Source organism: Ursus maritimus, unplaced genomic scaffold, assembly GCF_017311325.1.
Source record: "Ursus maritimus isolate PB19 unplaced genomic scaffold, ASM1731132v1 scaffold_6, whole genome shotgun sequence".
NCBI classification, from domain to species: Eukaryota; Metazoa; Chordata; class Mammalia; order Carnivora; family Ursidae; genus Ursus; species Ursus maritimus.
Window position 1 is genome coordinate 46,936,093 of NW_024426774.1, and position 16,887 is coordinate 46,952,979.

Here is a 16,887-nt window from a genome sequence, read left to right on the forward strand (position 1 = left end):
TCACTTATGAATGAGAATGCAGAAAATAAGATAACTCAACTAATCCAACAATGATAAAAAAAGATACTCTATCCCAGCAATAAAAGATTTGCCAGCAAAGCATTGATATTATTCGTCACAGTAAAGACCAAAGGAGAAAAACCATGTATCTTTCTCAACAGATCCAGAAAAAGCATTTAACGTAGTACAACATCTATTTAAGGTTTTATAATTAAAAATCTTGGCAAAGTAGGAATAGGAAAAAAGTTCCTTAAATTGGTACCCAAAACCTACAGCAAACACTTTTCTTAATTGAGAAAATTTAGGCACATTCCTTTTAAGATTGGGAACGAGAAAAATAGGTACTATGACTGCTACTATGCAATGCTGGAGATCCTAACCCATGTGGTAAGAAAAGGAAAAGAAAGGTAGAGCAAATTAAAGGGAAAGATAAAACTTCAATTATTTATAAAATATATGATCATCTACATAGAAAAACCAACAGAATAAAGCCTGTCATCATTAATAATAAAATTGAGTAAGGGTATCAGAAACAAGATCAATTACACAAATTTCCAATGTGTCTTTACACCAGTGGTTCTCAACTAGGAGTGATGATTATACCTCCCAGGTAGGGTTGATAAATTTAACAAATAAAATTTAAAAGACCATCCGTTAAATCTGAATTTCAGATAAGCAATAAGTAATTATGTGGTCAAACATGTCCCATGCAGGGGCGCCTGGCTGGCTCAGTCGTTAGCGTCTGCCTTAGGCTCAGGTCATGATCCCAGCGTTCTGGGATCGAGCCCCGCATCAGGCTCCCTGCTCGGCAGGAAGCCTGCTTCTTCCTCTCCCACTCCCCCTGCTTGTGTTCCCTCTCTTGCTGCCTCTCTTTCTGTCAAATAAATAAATAAAATCTTTAAAAGAAAAAAAATGTCCCATGCAAAATTGCGGATAAACTACTAGATCAGTATTTATGTGACAAGCCCACCCCCAGAGGACATTTGGCAATGTCTGACGACATTCTGTCACAACTAGGGAAGGGCATGTTACTGGCGTCTTACGGGCATAAGCCAGGGATGCTGCTAACATCCTACCATGCATAGGACGGCCCTCACGATGAAGGATCATCCCGCCCCAAATGTCAGTCGTGCCGAGGCTGAGACATTCTGGGATAACCAACCAGAAAATATTACAAATCAAGAACCATGCACAGCAAGTATAAACTGGGGATTAATTTAACAAAAGAATTCACAAAACCTCAATAGAGAAAACTTTGAAACTCTGAGAAAAGGCAGAAAAGATTACATGAATACACAGAGAGGTTCTAAATACAAAGATGTTCTGTGCTCTTATGAACACGCAAAATGTCAGTTTTACTCTGAAAATCGCTACGTTCGTTGTTACTTTAATCAAACTTCAAGCTGATTTTTCTTCAGAGATTTGGTAAACTTATTCTAAAATTTGCATGAAGGAATAATGGAGCACGACTAGTACAGTCGAGTCTGAAAAAGAAAAGAGGAGAGACTTGCTTTCCTAAATATTAAGGGACCCTAGGAAGTCGTGGTGTTAGAAAGTCAGTTACTGGCTCAAGGACAAACAAAAGAGATCAACGGGGCAGAAAGGAGCAGAGATGGACCCTTGCAAGCTTAACACACTTCAGAAACGCTACCACAAATCAGAGGGGAAGGGCAGACTAACCCACTCAAGGACGTGAAAAACCAAACCCAAACAAAACTGGACCCTACCTATTACACGGCAGTTGCACACCCACAGGGTTTTACATGAACCCTCTTAAGTAAAAAGTAAAACTCTACATAGCAGTAACAAAGCAATGCTAGCAGGCTGAGGATGAGAAAGGTCAGAAGTACAAGCTGTATGGGTGGGTTTGCTTACACCAAAAGAAAGGACTCCTAGTCAACAAAGGATGCTGTGGGCACAAATGACAGGCTGGGAGAAGACAGTCCTACCTAAGGCAACAACAGACCAATCTCAACATCAAACAGGGACTCTGGTAAATCAGCAAGGAAGAAGAACCCTGGTTAGCAAAGAATATGGACAGGCAGTGAACTGAAGACCTTAAAAGCCTAAGAAACATATACAGAGATGTTCACACTTCTTGTAGAGAAATGTAAATTGGAACAACCATACAATCCCACTTTAAGTTCGCACAGGAATAAAAATTAGGAAGCTGGATAATTCCAAGGGGTGCCAGAGACTCGCCGTTGGGGCTTTTGGGCATCCTTTCAGAAGAACCTGGCAATAGGGGGTCAGATTAAGCAAATGCGCAGTCTGTGATCCCGCTATCCTGCTTCTGCGCGCGAGCCCTGAGAGATCATCCAAAGATGATTAAGGGGACATGTGCAAAGACGCTCGCCGCAGTGATGTCCTCACGGCCAGAGCAGCGGAGCCATAAAGTCCGTGCATCACTGGGAGCCGGCTGGGAGCACGGTGCATGCGCACAGGGCGGGTTGTGCAGTATGGATTAGACGTACGCGCAGCGGCATCTATGGGTCTTTAAAAGCACCCTGCTTAATAGGAAAAAAAAAAAAAGACTTTTAGCCAATAACATTTGTAAATTAAAAAGCATGCTGACCAAACAATATATGCTTCAGACACAGATAAGTTGTACGTCACATCAACACAATAACATGATCGCTGACCGTGAGTGGAGAATGGGAAGGAGAAATGAGCATAAAGGGGAAGAAGAAGATAAAAAAGCAAGAAAGAGCCTTGCAAAGATCAGAAAATAAATACGCTGAACTGAGGAGTATGAGTACTTCAGCCTCTTGCACCTGGGGCCTAAAGAAAACAAAGTAACAAGGGGGAGAATGCGCAATGGACTTGACAGAAGGTGGAAAAGCTATTTTCCGGCTGCAAGTAACTTGGGTGCAGACTGTCCAACTGTTTGAAGGAAACGGTTTTCCTAGTGGTGAGGGACGCCTCCCACTCCAGAGGCGGCGTCCGGGGAGCTGGGCAGAGAGGCCTCGGGAGGGGAACCGGTGAGCAGCGGTGGGGGCTGCTGAGGGTTTCCCAGCGGCGGTGCCAGAATCCCAGAGGGGTGGGGGGGTCAGCTGAGGGGGTGCTGCGGCTGTTCCCACAGGTGGAGGCCTCATTTGTGCCCCCTGTCCAGCGAGGCGAAGGGGACATTCAGGGAAACACGGTAATCCTCGTATGTCGTACTTAATTTCTTAACAAAAACAGGATGATAGATATGTTGTGTAAGATTCTTTCAGCATGAAGCAGTGTGCTGTCAACACTTCCTAAGATGTTAAATGTTCTTCTAGAACACTCTCATGGGTTTACAGGGTCCGTGCAAGTTACTCATTGCTCAGGTCCAGGCCCCACCCTCCTCTGCTCTGTTCAGTCTCCCTCCCCAGCTGGTTCCCTGCCAGGTTCTGCGGAGGAGACACTGCAGAGAACTAGATGGGAGGGTTACTTCTAGCCACCCTTCCTCCCTTCTGTGCGGTTCCAGCTCCTGCACCCCTCCCCGGCTTTTGGACTCTGGTTCAGCCAGTGGGATGGAAAGGCTGGTTTTTGTTTCTGTTTGACATTGCTAATCTCTGGGTTGCTTCTCCACACTCTGGCTTCTCAGCTTTCACCACCCGTATAACCAAGCCCCTGTACTAAAATCTGAAATAACTGGCATGGATTGTCTTCCTGACTGGACTCCGATACAGGACGGGCAGACCCATTGGATGGTGCTCCTTTTTTTATTATAAATCATGGAACAGTTAATACCCTCAAAGGTGAATCTTGGGCTCAACTATGAGCGTTTCCTCTGCACAAATGTCTAGAAAACTACACAAAACGTGCTTTTGATGCATGTTGCCTGTCCCTCTCCCCCCCAAATGGTTGTACCAGCTTGTACTCCCAGAAGTGTAGGAGACACTTCCATAATCTCCTTGTCAAACAGGGCTGTGTCCACGGGGGTCAGTAGGATCTAGTGAGGAAGGGATTCCCGGGTTTGTATTTGGTTTATTGGAGAGAGGGGAAAGGTAAGGAGAGGACAGAGGTACATGCTTTTTAGATGTTCACGTAGGTAAGGGCTTTCCATCCTGAATGTGAGTCACATGCCTCCAGACACCAGCCAGAGCCCCTGAGGCCTCTGCTAACGGCTCAGCCAAACTCCCTCGACAGCAGCTCTTCTTCACTGATGCTTGAAAGCTAGGGGCTCAAAAATGGCCTAGGAAAGGTCATCTATCCTCCAGTTCCATTGGAACTGAGTTTCTGAGAAGAGAACTCTCTGGGGTCAAGACCAAGTCTTGGCCACATGCCTGTCCAGCAAGCCCATACAGTCAAAATCGAGATACTCATTCATTCTTCGGACCAGCCAGGAAGTACTAGTATGCCCCAAAGATGACGGCACTCTTAAAAATCCTCATGAAGCACACATTGGATATTTTGGAAAATGTTAAAATTTATTAATAGTTAACATCACATAGTTAATTCAACTAGCTCTTTATTATACATGACAACATCTTTACTAGACTGAGTGCTCGAAGATTTGAGATTCACTGTATTTACATCAGGCAAAGCAGCATCAGCAAGGAACTGTCACCTAACTGTGGGAACACAGACATTCAAAATGCATTTTCGTTTTTGGAAACCAACAACACACCTTGAATAGCCACACACACACACAGCTCTACTTAAAAAAAAAAAGGTGCAATTTCACAGACAGTGCCTAATTTTCAAGTTTAAAAGTTAAAATTCATCTCTACTTCTTGGGCATTCTTTAGTGATACGCACATCTAGGCGCTGTTCTCTCAGTACAAGGGGGACAAATGTGCAAAGCCGGGTGCTATAGAGTCCCTCTTTCCTTCCTTGTTGTGATCTTTGATTCCCACTCCAGAGTGTTCTAGGGCCATTCCCTCCTTACCGTGTAGTTGCCGTGTGTGGGTGTGCACATTTTAGGGAGGAAGTGGTGTTCGGATTCAGAACGAACTGCACTCCTGGAACCCGCTCCTACCACCCCCACTCACAGTTTGAAATAAATACTGTGTATATAAAAACAGCTCAGCCTAGAGAAGCCCTCGGACAACACTTCTTGGAAAAACATTTACAAAACAGACCAATTTTGCTAGGAGGGCACAAATCCGCCTTTAAAAGTGTTGTCCCTGAGGTTTCCTTCGTTTGATTGTTTCATTGTTTGGTTTTGGTTTGCTATTAACAGTGAGACAGAATTTTTTTAAGAAATGCTCTTGGTGGCTTCCTTTATCTCCTTAGAGAGCTTAAAGATACTACTGACTGCCCTAAGAACGACGATTCCCAAGCAATGCGTCTGTCTGAAAGGATTCCTGTTTGCTTTGGTTAAGAGCCCGTGTAATATTGCCCCAGGAAGGTCTAGACAGAGCAGCCAGTTGCTGTGGCTTCTGAGCCAAAGACCCAGCTTCACTCACTGTGCCCTCCTTCCACGTTTTCCAGTCTGCAGGCTAAAGAGGAGCCGGGAAGGAGCTACTTAGCCATTCACTCACCCTGAAGAGGCTTCCCTTCTCTCCCCGCAGGCGAATGAGGTATTTCTAGTAACCTGTCAGTATCTTCATCTTCCATCCTGTAACTACGTAGACTCATCTAGTACAAAGGCCAAGTCTGAAAAGACCCTGGGTATTTATTTACATAACACATTGACATATAAATACATTACATACAACCAATCATTACATACAGTGTCAAGATAAAGGAACAGATGTACTTCATGAACTAAATAAATTTCAAACATAAATTAAAATGAAAATAGAGTTGTTTCCACTTCTGGAGGAAAAATTTTAAAAACAGACCAAAAAGTCTCCTCTGCCCCAAAGGTCCACTGCTCACGGAGGACTCAGGAACCCACTCGGGGCCTTGGTGTTTCTTTCTCGGATTCAGGATGCTTTAATTCCAGGACAAGCATCCGCTGGAACCCACCAGGCTGTAAAGCAGGTTAAAGAGAGGCTGCCACGTGGCTATCCACGGATTTCCCCCCATTGCTGCCTCTCCTCCCACCCCTGCCCCTTCTGCCTGTGGGAGAATCAGGCTGGAGTTAGTGGAGATCCCTCCAGATCTTAGGGGAGAAACAGTATCGGCCTCCGTGCTGGGGAGTGCTCTTCACCTAGAAATATCATGTTCAGGGTCCATGGTGAAGCCACCATTTATCTTTTCATTAGTGTCCCCATCCTGTAGGATTATTCAGGGACTTGGTATTTAGCCAGGGGGATTACTAAAGGTTAAAATTTGTCTTGAGTTTTAAAAAGAACCAGTAGGAATAGTTGTGACAAGCATGAACAAGTCCTTACTTCAAAACATATTTATCTCAGGAGGGCCAAGGCTCGGGCACTGAACTCAACAGTGAGTATCCGCAGAGACCACACCCAGTCCCACAGGCTCCTCTCTGCCAAGGAAAAGCCCAGGGGCCCATCTCTGACACAGGGGATGACATCTTATAATTTAAAGCAGGGAAGAGGGGGAGCCAGAGGAAGTCCCTTCCAATTCCAGGGACTCTATCGCTGGCCAGCCTCGCGGATGCGGCAGGCCACAGCAGTGATGAGAGCCGCCCCCTTCCCGCTGCCGTCCTCTGACTCCAGGAAGGACACGTCACATTTCGGAGCCAAGTCCTTCACCGTCTCGTGCATGACTTTGGCAAAGCTGTGAACGTTGGGAGGAAGACACAGGAAAAAAAAACACCTTAGTCATGATTGATTTGTGTCCCCCAAGATAAGATCCTATGAAGTGATGCTGGAACCCCAGGAACTATTAAGACGAGCAAAAGGATGACAGCTACTGGGTACTAAACACTCACTGTGAATTGTGTATCAGAAAACCAAGGCTCCGAGCGGCTAGCAACATGCCCGGATTCTAGGTCACAGCAGGCAAGTGGGGAGCTGAGAGCCACCGGGAGGCAACTGTCTGAGATTCTCGAGGTTGTGCTCTTAAAACTCACCAGTGGAAGAGCGGTTCAAGGGTCATGGGCTCCACAGGTGTGACGTGCACAGCCTGTCCCTTAACTCTGGAAGGAAGACCAAGCCCCATGCACATGACACTTTATTTCCCAGGGGTATGGACTCTCCCAGACCCACATCTAATCCAAAACATCATTAAAGATGAAAGGAGCAGGCTCAGGGGGTTGCTGCTGGCACACTGTGATCGTAGAGCCTTTCAGTATGGGATTAGAGGAAGAGTCACCATGTCCCCCAACATAGCAGGGTCAGGATGCCCTGGTCATCTATGAAATAAGCCTCAGTGCTAGGGGCTTGTCTTCTGTCCCCCTCCCCACCCTCATCTGGGACCAAGACTCCCACTTATGAGGCACTGATCACCAAGAGAAGGGGCTTGGAACTACAAGTTCCTTTCCACTAACTGTGTGAACTCAGCTCCTCGAGAGAGTCATGGTGAGAGCGGGCAACATGTCAGTCGGGGGCTCTCTATGCTCACTCTGTCCCACCTCCTGCCCAGACCGGGGTAACAGCTCTGTTCTAACTTTGCTCCGAAGAGCTTCCAGGGAAAAAGGAGTGGGGCACTTCCTGAATTCAAAACGATTTACTCAAAACATATGCAAATGAGTGAAGAAGGGAGAGGAATAATGGTTGATGAGAGGAGAAGAAGAGAGATGGAGGGACAGGGAAAAGTGTAGAAAGAAAAGGGAATTCAGTGCTTCCACACTGGGGGAGTTCGAGGGACATGCTTTCTCTGAAGAGCCGGACGGCAGATGCGCTTTCAGCTTTGCAGGCCAACTACTCGCCATTGTAGAGTGAAAGCAGCCAGAGATGACACATCCATGAGTGCGCATGGCCACGTTCCAATAAAACTTTATTTACAAAAACAGTCGTGGCTCTAGTCCGCCAGCCCCCACGCCAGACTGTAGAAAATACCTCTCTGGAGTTCCAGCACACATTCCCAGAATGTTCACAGGAGCACTGTTTGTAACAGACAAAATCTAGAAATAAGCCAATACCCATTAGCAACACAATAAACTACAGTATACTCATTCAAAGGTATGCTCCACAGCCCTGAAAATTCGGGAACTCCAACTTCACACTTCAATGTGGATGCGTCTCAAAACTATACAAGCCAGTCCCGGAAGGAGAGATGCCGGAGGATTCCCCTGATGGCAGGTTCAAATGTAAGGAAAACGAAACAGTAGCAATGCAAACACAGATACACGGGGAGAGGCAGCTGGGGACTGAGTCCCCAGAGCACACCCCCTGGCAGGGGACCCCGAGTCCTCCAAGCTGGGTGGTCAAACACAGGCTTACTTCTGGTTATTAAACTTTAAAGTGTCTATGTTATATACACTCATTTGGAATGCCGGGTGGTTTGCTAGAAAATAAAAAGAGAGTGAGAGAGAGGGAGAGAAGGGAAAGCAAGGAAAGAAGAGATGGAGAGAGATAGGCAGGGAGAGGGGAGGTTAGGCACTCACTGGGGATGTAGCTTGTAGAGGGTCCCATCCACGCCCACGGTCACTTTGAGGGTGTCCAGCCCCCGGTTTTCTCGTATCTTGTCCACCACGGCGGCCATGCCCGCACCACAGAGCTGGGCCGCCCGCCGCGCCACCACGGTGCACACCTCTTTGACAATGATGCTGTCGTCACAGGTGCTCTCGAGCCCCAGGTGGCGCAGGATGGCGCGCACCTGCAGCAGGGCCAGGCAGTCACTGTGGGGGGGGGGTACAGCGAGTGGTCAGTCACATACACGAGGGGCTGGTGGCCCACACGCCGGGTGGCTCCTGTTCTTGAACTCAGTCCAGGAACCCATGCTCATCCCACTGGACCCCACAGAGGCCCTCCTGAGTGTGACAGAAACGCTGAGAAACAGCTATTTCCACCTGGCCCAGGTGAGGCAGGGCACTGCTACCGACAACAGGTACTCAAGAAAACAGGACAGTCACTGTCTCGTTTTCCACTCATTTGGAAAGAAGAAAGGCACTGAGGATGCCCGTAGCTGGTATTTTTGGCTGCAAAGCTCTTTCCTACCCATCTCCTCCGTGTTGTTCACGGGTCAACAGGACAGGCAGCCCTAGCTCCCAGCACAGATCCCTCTTCTATTTCTACGCCCCCTCCCAGGGCGGGCTGATGGCAACTCTTTATGAAACAAATGTGAATCGAATTGTAAGAAGAATATAAACCCTATTATACCAAGGGAACTCTCTTAGAACTCCAGAATCGGCTTCCTGCCCTCGAATGGACATGCAAACTCGAACAGACTCTCTTCACTGGTGCAGGTGCCCTGCCCCCCCCCCCCGAGCCCCTCACCGCTTCCTGCTTTCCCACCCCCTGAGAGCAGTGCACGGCAGTCATTGGTCAAGGGCTCTGCAAGTCCCCATTCTAATTTGGAGCCGACTTTGCTGCCATGATTGGACGGGAGGAGGGAGGTTTTGCTTTAACGAGCCACCGCGTAGCCTGATTTCTGCTTGCCTGGCATGACAGCCTCCCCTCGATCCTGCTTGTCCTGTCACGGCAGTTAAGACGCACACACCCCCCCTCCCCCCGCCAAGTGCTTTAATAGGCTTTAAGAGGCTACCTCCTCCATGTGTTTGATTTATATCTCGTGAACAGGTATCTTCCCACCTTTGGTAATGGGCCTATAACCCAACAATATTACTTTGCATGGACTCCCCACAGCTCAGCAGGATTTTTTACGCTTAAAATGCCAACTATCCATGTGTCACTTTAAATAAACAGTATAGGGATGAAGGTCTCTACAACCAAACTGACCTGTCTATAAGTCATACCCTGATCTTACCTGAGCTCCGGAAATCCTTCAGCTTACTGCCCATGGGAGGGAGGACACGGTCCCACCCAACCCCGGGCCCAAATGCTCACCTCTCAATCTGAGACAGGAACTTGGTTTCAAAGATTCCTCTTGTCTTGAGCCGCTCTGAGATGCGGCCACGGAAGAGCAGCCCACGCTTGGTGAAATCGATGAGGATGTTACGGACAATCTCACCCAAGTACATGCCACTGATCATTTTCTCGAACCTGCAATGCAGATAATGTTCCCGGAGGTTACGTAGGAAGGTGAGATGCCCGGAACATTAGCAGGCAGAGGGCTTGCAGATCCCCCTGGGTGGGAAAGGAAGTGCTACTCCATTCACTTGGGCAGGATTCCTGGTGTCTGCACACAATGACCCTCAGCCTTTTGCAAACTGACCAGTGCCTGCCTGAGGCCCATGGGGATCCCTGGGATCATCCCAATTTCTGGGCTCATCACCTTCCAATGCTTACTCCCAACTCCTCAAGGAGGAAACCACACCCAAAGCCCACCTCCTAGAAAAGGGCAGGATGCTGAGTCTTAAGAATGAACTTCACCAGGCGTTCAGCAGGCTTTCTCTCCAAGCCGAGACATCATTAAACTCAAGTAACTAATGCCAACTGGAGAACCCGTCTTGGCCACTAGAACTGAATGTGACTACTCAGAGGCTTGAGGGTCTTCTCGCCCTGCATAGTGCCTTTAAAGAAGTTGAGACCCCCAGTTTCAACCCAGACCCCCAGCGCCACTCCATCTTGTCTCACCCTTTGTTTCATTAATGACACCTGTCTGGCCCCTAGAAGCATTTCAGTCTGTGACCTCTACTCTGGACAAAAGTGTGTTCTGCAGAACTATGGCCCCTGACCATACCCAGTTAGGAAACGCTACACATCGTCCCAGTGGGAAGTGTGCTGGATCTTAACTACCATCCCGCAGCTCAGAGCCCCTCCCCGCCATCCTGGGGGCTTTGTGAGGCTGGGGCTGGCCATTGTCCAGTCCTGACAACTGAGGGTGCTACATACTGGATGGAGGAAGAGAAGCCTTCCTGTCTGCTTCCTGCTCCTCTCTGCCACGCCAGCTTCTTCACCCTACTATCAGCAGATGTCTACTGTTCCCCACTGTCCCAGACCTAGGTTTTAACAGCCCCTCTCTCTCTCTCTCCTGTTCTCACAGGCGGGGGGGAAGGGAGGCTACTTCTAGCATTTCCTAGCTCTGTGTTCCTCGGTGTCCCCTTTTCATCCCTCTAAAACCAATGTGACTGATTCCTTATAGGAAATGCTCCTCAAAACACAACTATTTTGACTTGTTTTCCCAAATGAACTTTGAAGGCGTCACAGTCCAGCAGGGAGAACTTTCCAGATGCATCTGACAAGGAACCCTTTCCAAGAAAACTTCCCCTCTTCACATGTCAAAAATGAGTGTCCTGGGATTTGCTGTTGTCAAGGATCTGCTCACTCATCACCGTGTAGTTTTGGGGTACACGTACCAGGACCCACACGAACTGGGGTACCTACCTCTGTCTGCCAGGGTTGAGGGAAAGCTCATCCACAGCCACATCAAATTCCGTGCGGAAGTCATCGAGGCATCCGTTGTCCCCGAAGGCCCCCCACTCCATGTTGACACACATCCGGCCCTCTTCCCCCTCCACCAGCTCCACATTCCGCATCTCCTCCATGTAGCAGGCGTTGCTGCCTGTGCCTGCCAACCGCAAACACGTCAGCGCCTCACCCTGCACCACCCTCCCTCCACCTGCACCTGTGGGTCACGACCCAGGAACGACAGCCGGGTCCTTACCAACGATGAGGCCAACTTCACAGTGAGGGTCTTCATAGCCACAGGTCATCATAGTCCCGACCGTGTCATTCACCACGGCAACCACGTCCAGGTCAAACTCCTGAGAGGGCAAAAGCAGATCCCCAGTCCACCAATGAGCCCCAACATTTTCCTGACACTTGCAAGGGAGATTTGTATGTATATAAAGTGTATTTTATACAGCATAGCTTATTCTGTCTTTTCATTCAGGTCCCCACTCAAACGTCACCTCCTCAGAGACGTTCCTGGTTGTGCAATTTAAGAGTGCCCTTCTGTAGCCCACTCACCCTGTCCTCACCTGACTTCCTTTTTCTTCCCAGCACGACAGCACCTGACATTAGCTCATGGGTTTGTTTATAGCACAGGGTGTGCTGTGGTCATTCTGGAATCCCCAGTGCCAGGAGCAGGGCTTGACACACAGGGGACACTCAATCATCACGGAAGGATCACGCTAATCTCCCCTTAGCCCATGCACCCGCACCCAACATTTGCCCACTTTGCGAACACTGGGCATTCCAGGCTTCATGCCGCGCGGCTGTCCCACCTCTCGCCGGTGGATGGCCTCCTTCAGCAGCGTGACCACGTCCTCTCCCTCGCAGCCCGATGCCTTGAAGCCTTTGGTCCACTTGAGGAGGATGCTCTAAAAACATCACACAGGAGCACAGAGGAGGACATCAGCGGAGGGCTCCCGCGTCACCCCGGCGGCCCGGCTGCGCCTCCAGTTCCCAACCTCACCACCAAGTCATACGGTCCCCGTAATAACCACCCGTCTCTCCCACACGTGATGGAGCACCTACGAGGCACGCGTCCCGTCATTTAACCCCCACAGCAAACTGCTGACATCTTTACCATTATGATGCCCCTTTTCTAGGTAACTGCGGTGCTGGCGTGACCTGCCCAAGGCCTGAAGCTTGGAGGAGAGGGGCAGGACTCACCCCCAGGCCCGCCGATTCCACGGGCCCCTAAGTACCACAGCAGTGCCCCCGCCGGGGAGAAAAGTTCTATACACGGGTTTCTTTCACCAGGAAAAGCAGTTTGCTCTGTTCTGTCCTATATTTACATCAGAAGTCAGAGTATGTCTCTTAATTGTCAAACTCCAGTTGGGCATAACAAGTGCCCTGACGGTAGGTGGGTGACAGCTAGGCCTCACACCAGCCCAGGGAGGGAAGCGCTCTCATGTCCTCAGGGATGCCATAAGCCACTGTCTTTCATTTGGCCGTCTGCTGTGTCGAGCGGCCCCCAGGGGAAGAGAGAGATACGTGGTGGTTTTACATGCGGGAGAACTGTTTCGTGTACTGTCCCCTGGTCCCCCGTTGCTGCTGCAGCCCAGCAGGAAACAAGCAGCAAGGGCTCCTGGGCCCCTTCCTGAGAGGCCAGAATCCATAAGTGCTCACTATCCACCCACAGCCAGGTTTCTCCAGGCCTGGCCTGGCCTCGCCACGAGCTGGGCATTTTATGGCCCAGGTGGGTCTGGAATGACAAGTCAACCTGCATGTGTCACACTGTGCTCGGGTCCCAGGAGTTCTGGAAAAACAAGATATAATCCCAGCACTGTCCGGCTTTACACCCTAACAACGGTGAGCTCACCTCCGCCTAACGGTCTTGCTACAAATTAGCTTCACATCTCTAATGAAACTTTGTACTTTGGCACTTTCAAGTTTACAGAATGATCAGATGACATTATTTCAGGTGATCCTTACTAATAACACATGCAGAGGCCCCTGCCGCTGGGGAGACGTGCCCCAGGCCACCAGGTGGTAGAGGCAGCTTGAGGACTCTGGGCCTCGGCACCTCCTGATTTTCCACTCAATAGGATGATCTTAGCAGAGCAGAACCCGGCTTACAGACAGGCTGAATGACAGAGAGAACCCAGCTCCTGCTTTATCTGCTCCGAATTTTTACAATGCTAGACTATATACGTGGTCCCTACGGAGACTTAGAACATACAGAATGAAATCTAATATAATGACCTGGAATCTTACCATTCAGGTAAAAACAGTGAAGTGTTCTTGGGCCGCCTGATAAATACTTCAAGACAGATACATGTTGACATGAAAAGTAAGGTGTGTCTACTTAAAAATATTTCAGGAGGTAAAGCCTGGAAGTAAGTATACTGGAGTGCTATGTTCTCATCTTCTTATGAACTGAGGTTTTTACGGGTTTCTATATTGTAGAGACTATCTTTTTCTTAAAAAATTTGTGAGTCTTCCCATTGGTTTTTTTTCCCCCATCATTGAAATTTCTTCCAAAAAATACTAGCTGCTGATACGAGGCAGTGGAGGGCTCAGAATTTATTAACTATTTCCCAAGTGTTGAGCAACTGGCTTTGTTCATAATGTTTGCATTATGATAAGCAATGTTTCATTAAGTATCACATAAATATGTATCTGCATGTTCCCTTTGGTAAACTGACGCAAACGGAGAAGGCTTTGCAAGCCCAGTGCACGGACGCTGAGAAATATTATGTGTCGAGACAAAGGAATGAGAAAGGCTGGGAGAGGGAATCGGAGGAAGGTGGTCAAAGGTACCAGCTGCCAGTGATAAGGGAAGTGCGTGCTGTGGACGGAATGAAAACAGCGAACACTGCTGTGCAGTGTATTTGAAAATTGTGAAAGAGTAGATCCTCAGAGTTCTCATTACAAGGAAAAGAAAACCACTTTTTTCTTCTTTTTCTTGTTTTGTCTCTACAGGAGATGACAGATGCTAACTAAACTTATGGCGAGCAGTTCACAGTATATGTAAGTCACATCACTGTGCTGGGCTCCTGCAACTTCTCCAGCGTGCATGCTCCCAGCTCGATAAAACTGGGAAACAACAGAGAAGCGAAAAGCAGCACTGCCCTAGGGACAGCAACACATTGGGAAATACTGCATCAGGCCAGGTTCTTCATTGCAGGACACCCCAAAACCTCCACTGAACTGGTGCACGGGATGAATTCAGCTCGGAGGGAAGAAGAGGAAACACAAAACTCAGCTGAGCAACATGAAGGCCGCTGTTCCGGGACCCTGTGGCCAAGACCGAGCTCCCTGTACCTGGGACGTTTCCCACCTCCATGCTCTCCTGCACACAGCTAGGCCTGCCTGCCCTCCTTCCCCATCCACTCCCTCTTGGACTTGGAAGGTGATCCAAGTCTCCTTCACGCTCTCCGGGCGTGTGCTCAGGTGACATCACACTGCGCATCCTCGGGCCTCCGGTACCCCGTCGGTGCCCCGTTCCCACCGGCAGCTCATGCCTTCCTGCGCCTGCTTCCTCACCACCAGCACAGTTCGTGTGTGAGTCCCTAAAGCAGGAGCCGTGCCCTGTGTGCCCTGGCCACTCTGGCCACCGCACACGGTGCATTTGTGAGCACGTGTACGCTTCTAGAGGACTGACGGAGACAGAGGAACAACTGCTCAGACAACAGCATCCGAACATCTCGTGGGCCGACTGTCAACCTAGGACAAGCCCAGGCATGGTACTCAGCTCCCTCCATTCTCAACACACCATGTGCAGAGTATCTGAGCACACCAGCTCTTCGCCACCTGCTCGCTCACGCAAGGCAAGAAGAAAAGGAACGAAAAGCAAAGCACGGGGCATCTAAACAACAGGAGATGAATGAAAATGTCCTGCAGAGCTGGTGAGCATCCCTGAGAACATGGGCTCAGATATCAGGAACCCGGGATTCAAATCTGGGCTTGGCCGCTCCCAAACCCTCTCATCTGGTGTGAGATACTTGCATCTCTGTACATTTTGTTTTCCTTTCTGCAAAATGGGTATACAAACACCTACCTACCTTATATGGTTGCTGTGAGGGTTAAATGAGGTAATACACATAGGAAGCCTGGCACAGAGCCTGGCATAAAGTGCTGTAAAAACGCTCACTGTTAATATTTTGATAAGCACCATCATCATCTTCCCAAAGATTGTGACCTACTTAACCTCCACCAGCTCCAACTGAATCACGCCCACCAACAGACCCCTCGTCACAACTGCTTATGAATGCCCTATCTTTTCCTTTTCTCAATTCAACTTTCTCCCTGCTCCAAACTCTGGCTGGGGCAGGGTCAGTAATGCCCACAGGCAAGCCCCGCAGGAGGCTCGGTTACCTCATCCAGACTGTTCTGCTGGCAGGGGAAGGAGAAGGTGAAACCCAGGGGCAGGGACACGCCCTTCATGCCCATGTACTCAAGGAAGTCGGCGATGCACTGGACGATGTGGTCAAAGAGCTGTGGGGAGAAGTCAGGCTCTGAGGGAGGGGCCCAAGGCCAGGGCAGGCCGCCCCATGAGCAGGGCCTGGCTACAAGCTCGGGGACTCCCCTCGGGAGAAACACACGCTCAGGCACAAACCCAGGGGAAGACCAGCCAGCTGGCCCACCCAGCCTCCCCTGGGACCACGGCTGAGCAGAGAAAGCACTGTCCTCCAGGGCGAGACGTGGGTATCTATGGGGTCCCCTCCCAGAGGGCCACCTTGCCTCACCTCATCCCCTGTGCCGTGCATGACCTCCTGCGGGATAGAGTAGATCTTGTTGTGCATCTCCACTCCACGCCGCTTTCCGTTCCTCACGCGCACCAGCAGGACCCGGAAGTTGGTACCCCCAAGGTCCAAGGCCAGGAAGTCACCCTTCTCTGAAAAATAAACAAGCCCGGGAAGGTGATGTGCTGGAGTGTCACCACGTCAGCACTGCAGAGAGTGACGGTCTAAAACCCTTTCCCCTAACGGAGGCCTCTCCTGGCAGCCCCTCAACCCCCCCAGGGGAGAGGGACTGTGTGCTCCACCGAACAGGAAAGAAAGTAAGCCCTGCTGCTGCTGCTTAGTGGTCCTCCAATGAGTTCAGGGGGGCCCCGAAGTCACAATGAGCTCCCGGACACCAGAAATTGTGATACGTGATACTAAAAAATATCTACGGGTGCCTGGGTGGCTCAGTCGGTTAAGCGGCTGCCTTCGGCCCAGGTCATGACGCTGGGGTCCTGAGATCGAGTCCCGCAGTGTCAGGCTCCCTGCTCAGTGGGGAGCCTGCTTCTCCCTCTCCCTCTGCCCCTCCTCCCTGCCTGTGCTCTCTCTCACGTGCACGCGGTCAAATAAATAAAATCTTTAAAAAAAATCTAAACGTGTCGTTCATGCTAAATCAAAGGCCACCTTATCTTAGCTTCTAGAATACAGAAGAAACAGCAGAGTTCAACTCTTTAAAGGAAATCGAAGGGAAATCTTTTTACATGAGAAAACCCTCCTCTGTTGGGCAATCATAATGATGTGCTACGTGCCTCAAACACACTCCTCATGCAGCCCTCAGGCAGCCAAGAAGAGAAGGCACTGCCTTTCCGTCCGATGGAGGAGGGAGACCCGGCTGAGCCAGGCTGAGTCACTCCCTCAGGCTCACGGGTCAGGAGGGGGCA

General features: G+C 49.6%; 1 protein-coding gene across 1 annotated transcript in view; it reads right to left on the reverse strand.

Annotated features, from left to right (window-relative positions):
- Positions 1-4,379: 4,379 nt before the first annotated feature.
- Positions 4,380-16,887, reverse strand: part of HK2 (hexokinase 2) — a 61,218-nt gene continuing 48,710 nt past the window's right edge. Inside the window, exons 11-18 of the mRNA XM_008700043.2 lie at positions 15,971-16,119; positions 15,600-15,719; positions 12,059-12,154; positions 11,497-11,596; positions 11,217-11,400; positions 9,777-9,932; positions 8,375-8,608; positions 4,380-6,603 (exon numbers count right to left, since the gene is read on the reverse strand). Of these exons, the coding sequence (XP_008698265.2) occupies positions 6,459-6,603; positions 8,375-8,608; positions 9,777-9,932; positions 11,217-11,400; positions 11,497-11,596; positions 12,059-12,154; positions 15,600-15,719; positions 15,971-16,119 (1,184 nt within the window). The 3' untranslated portion in view covers positions 4,380-6,458. The remainder of the gene's footprint in view (positions 6,604-8,374; positions 8,609-9,776; positions 9,933-11,216; positions 11,401-11,496; positions 11,597-12,058; positions 12,155-15,599; positions 15,720-15,970; positions 16,120-16,887) is intronic.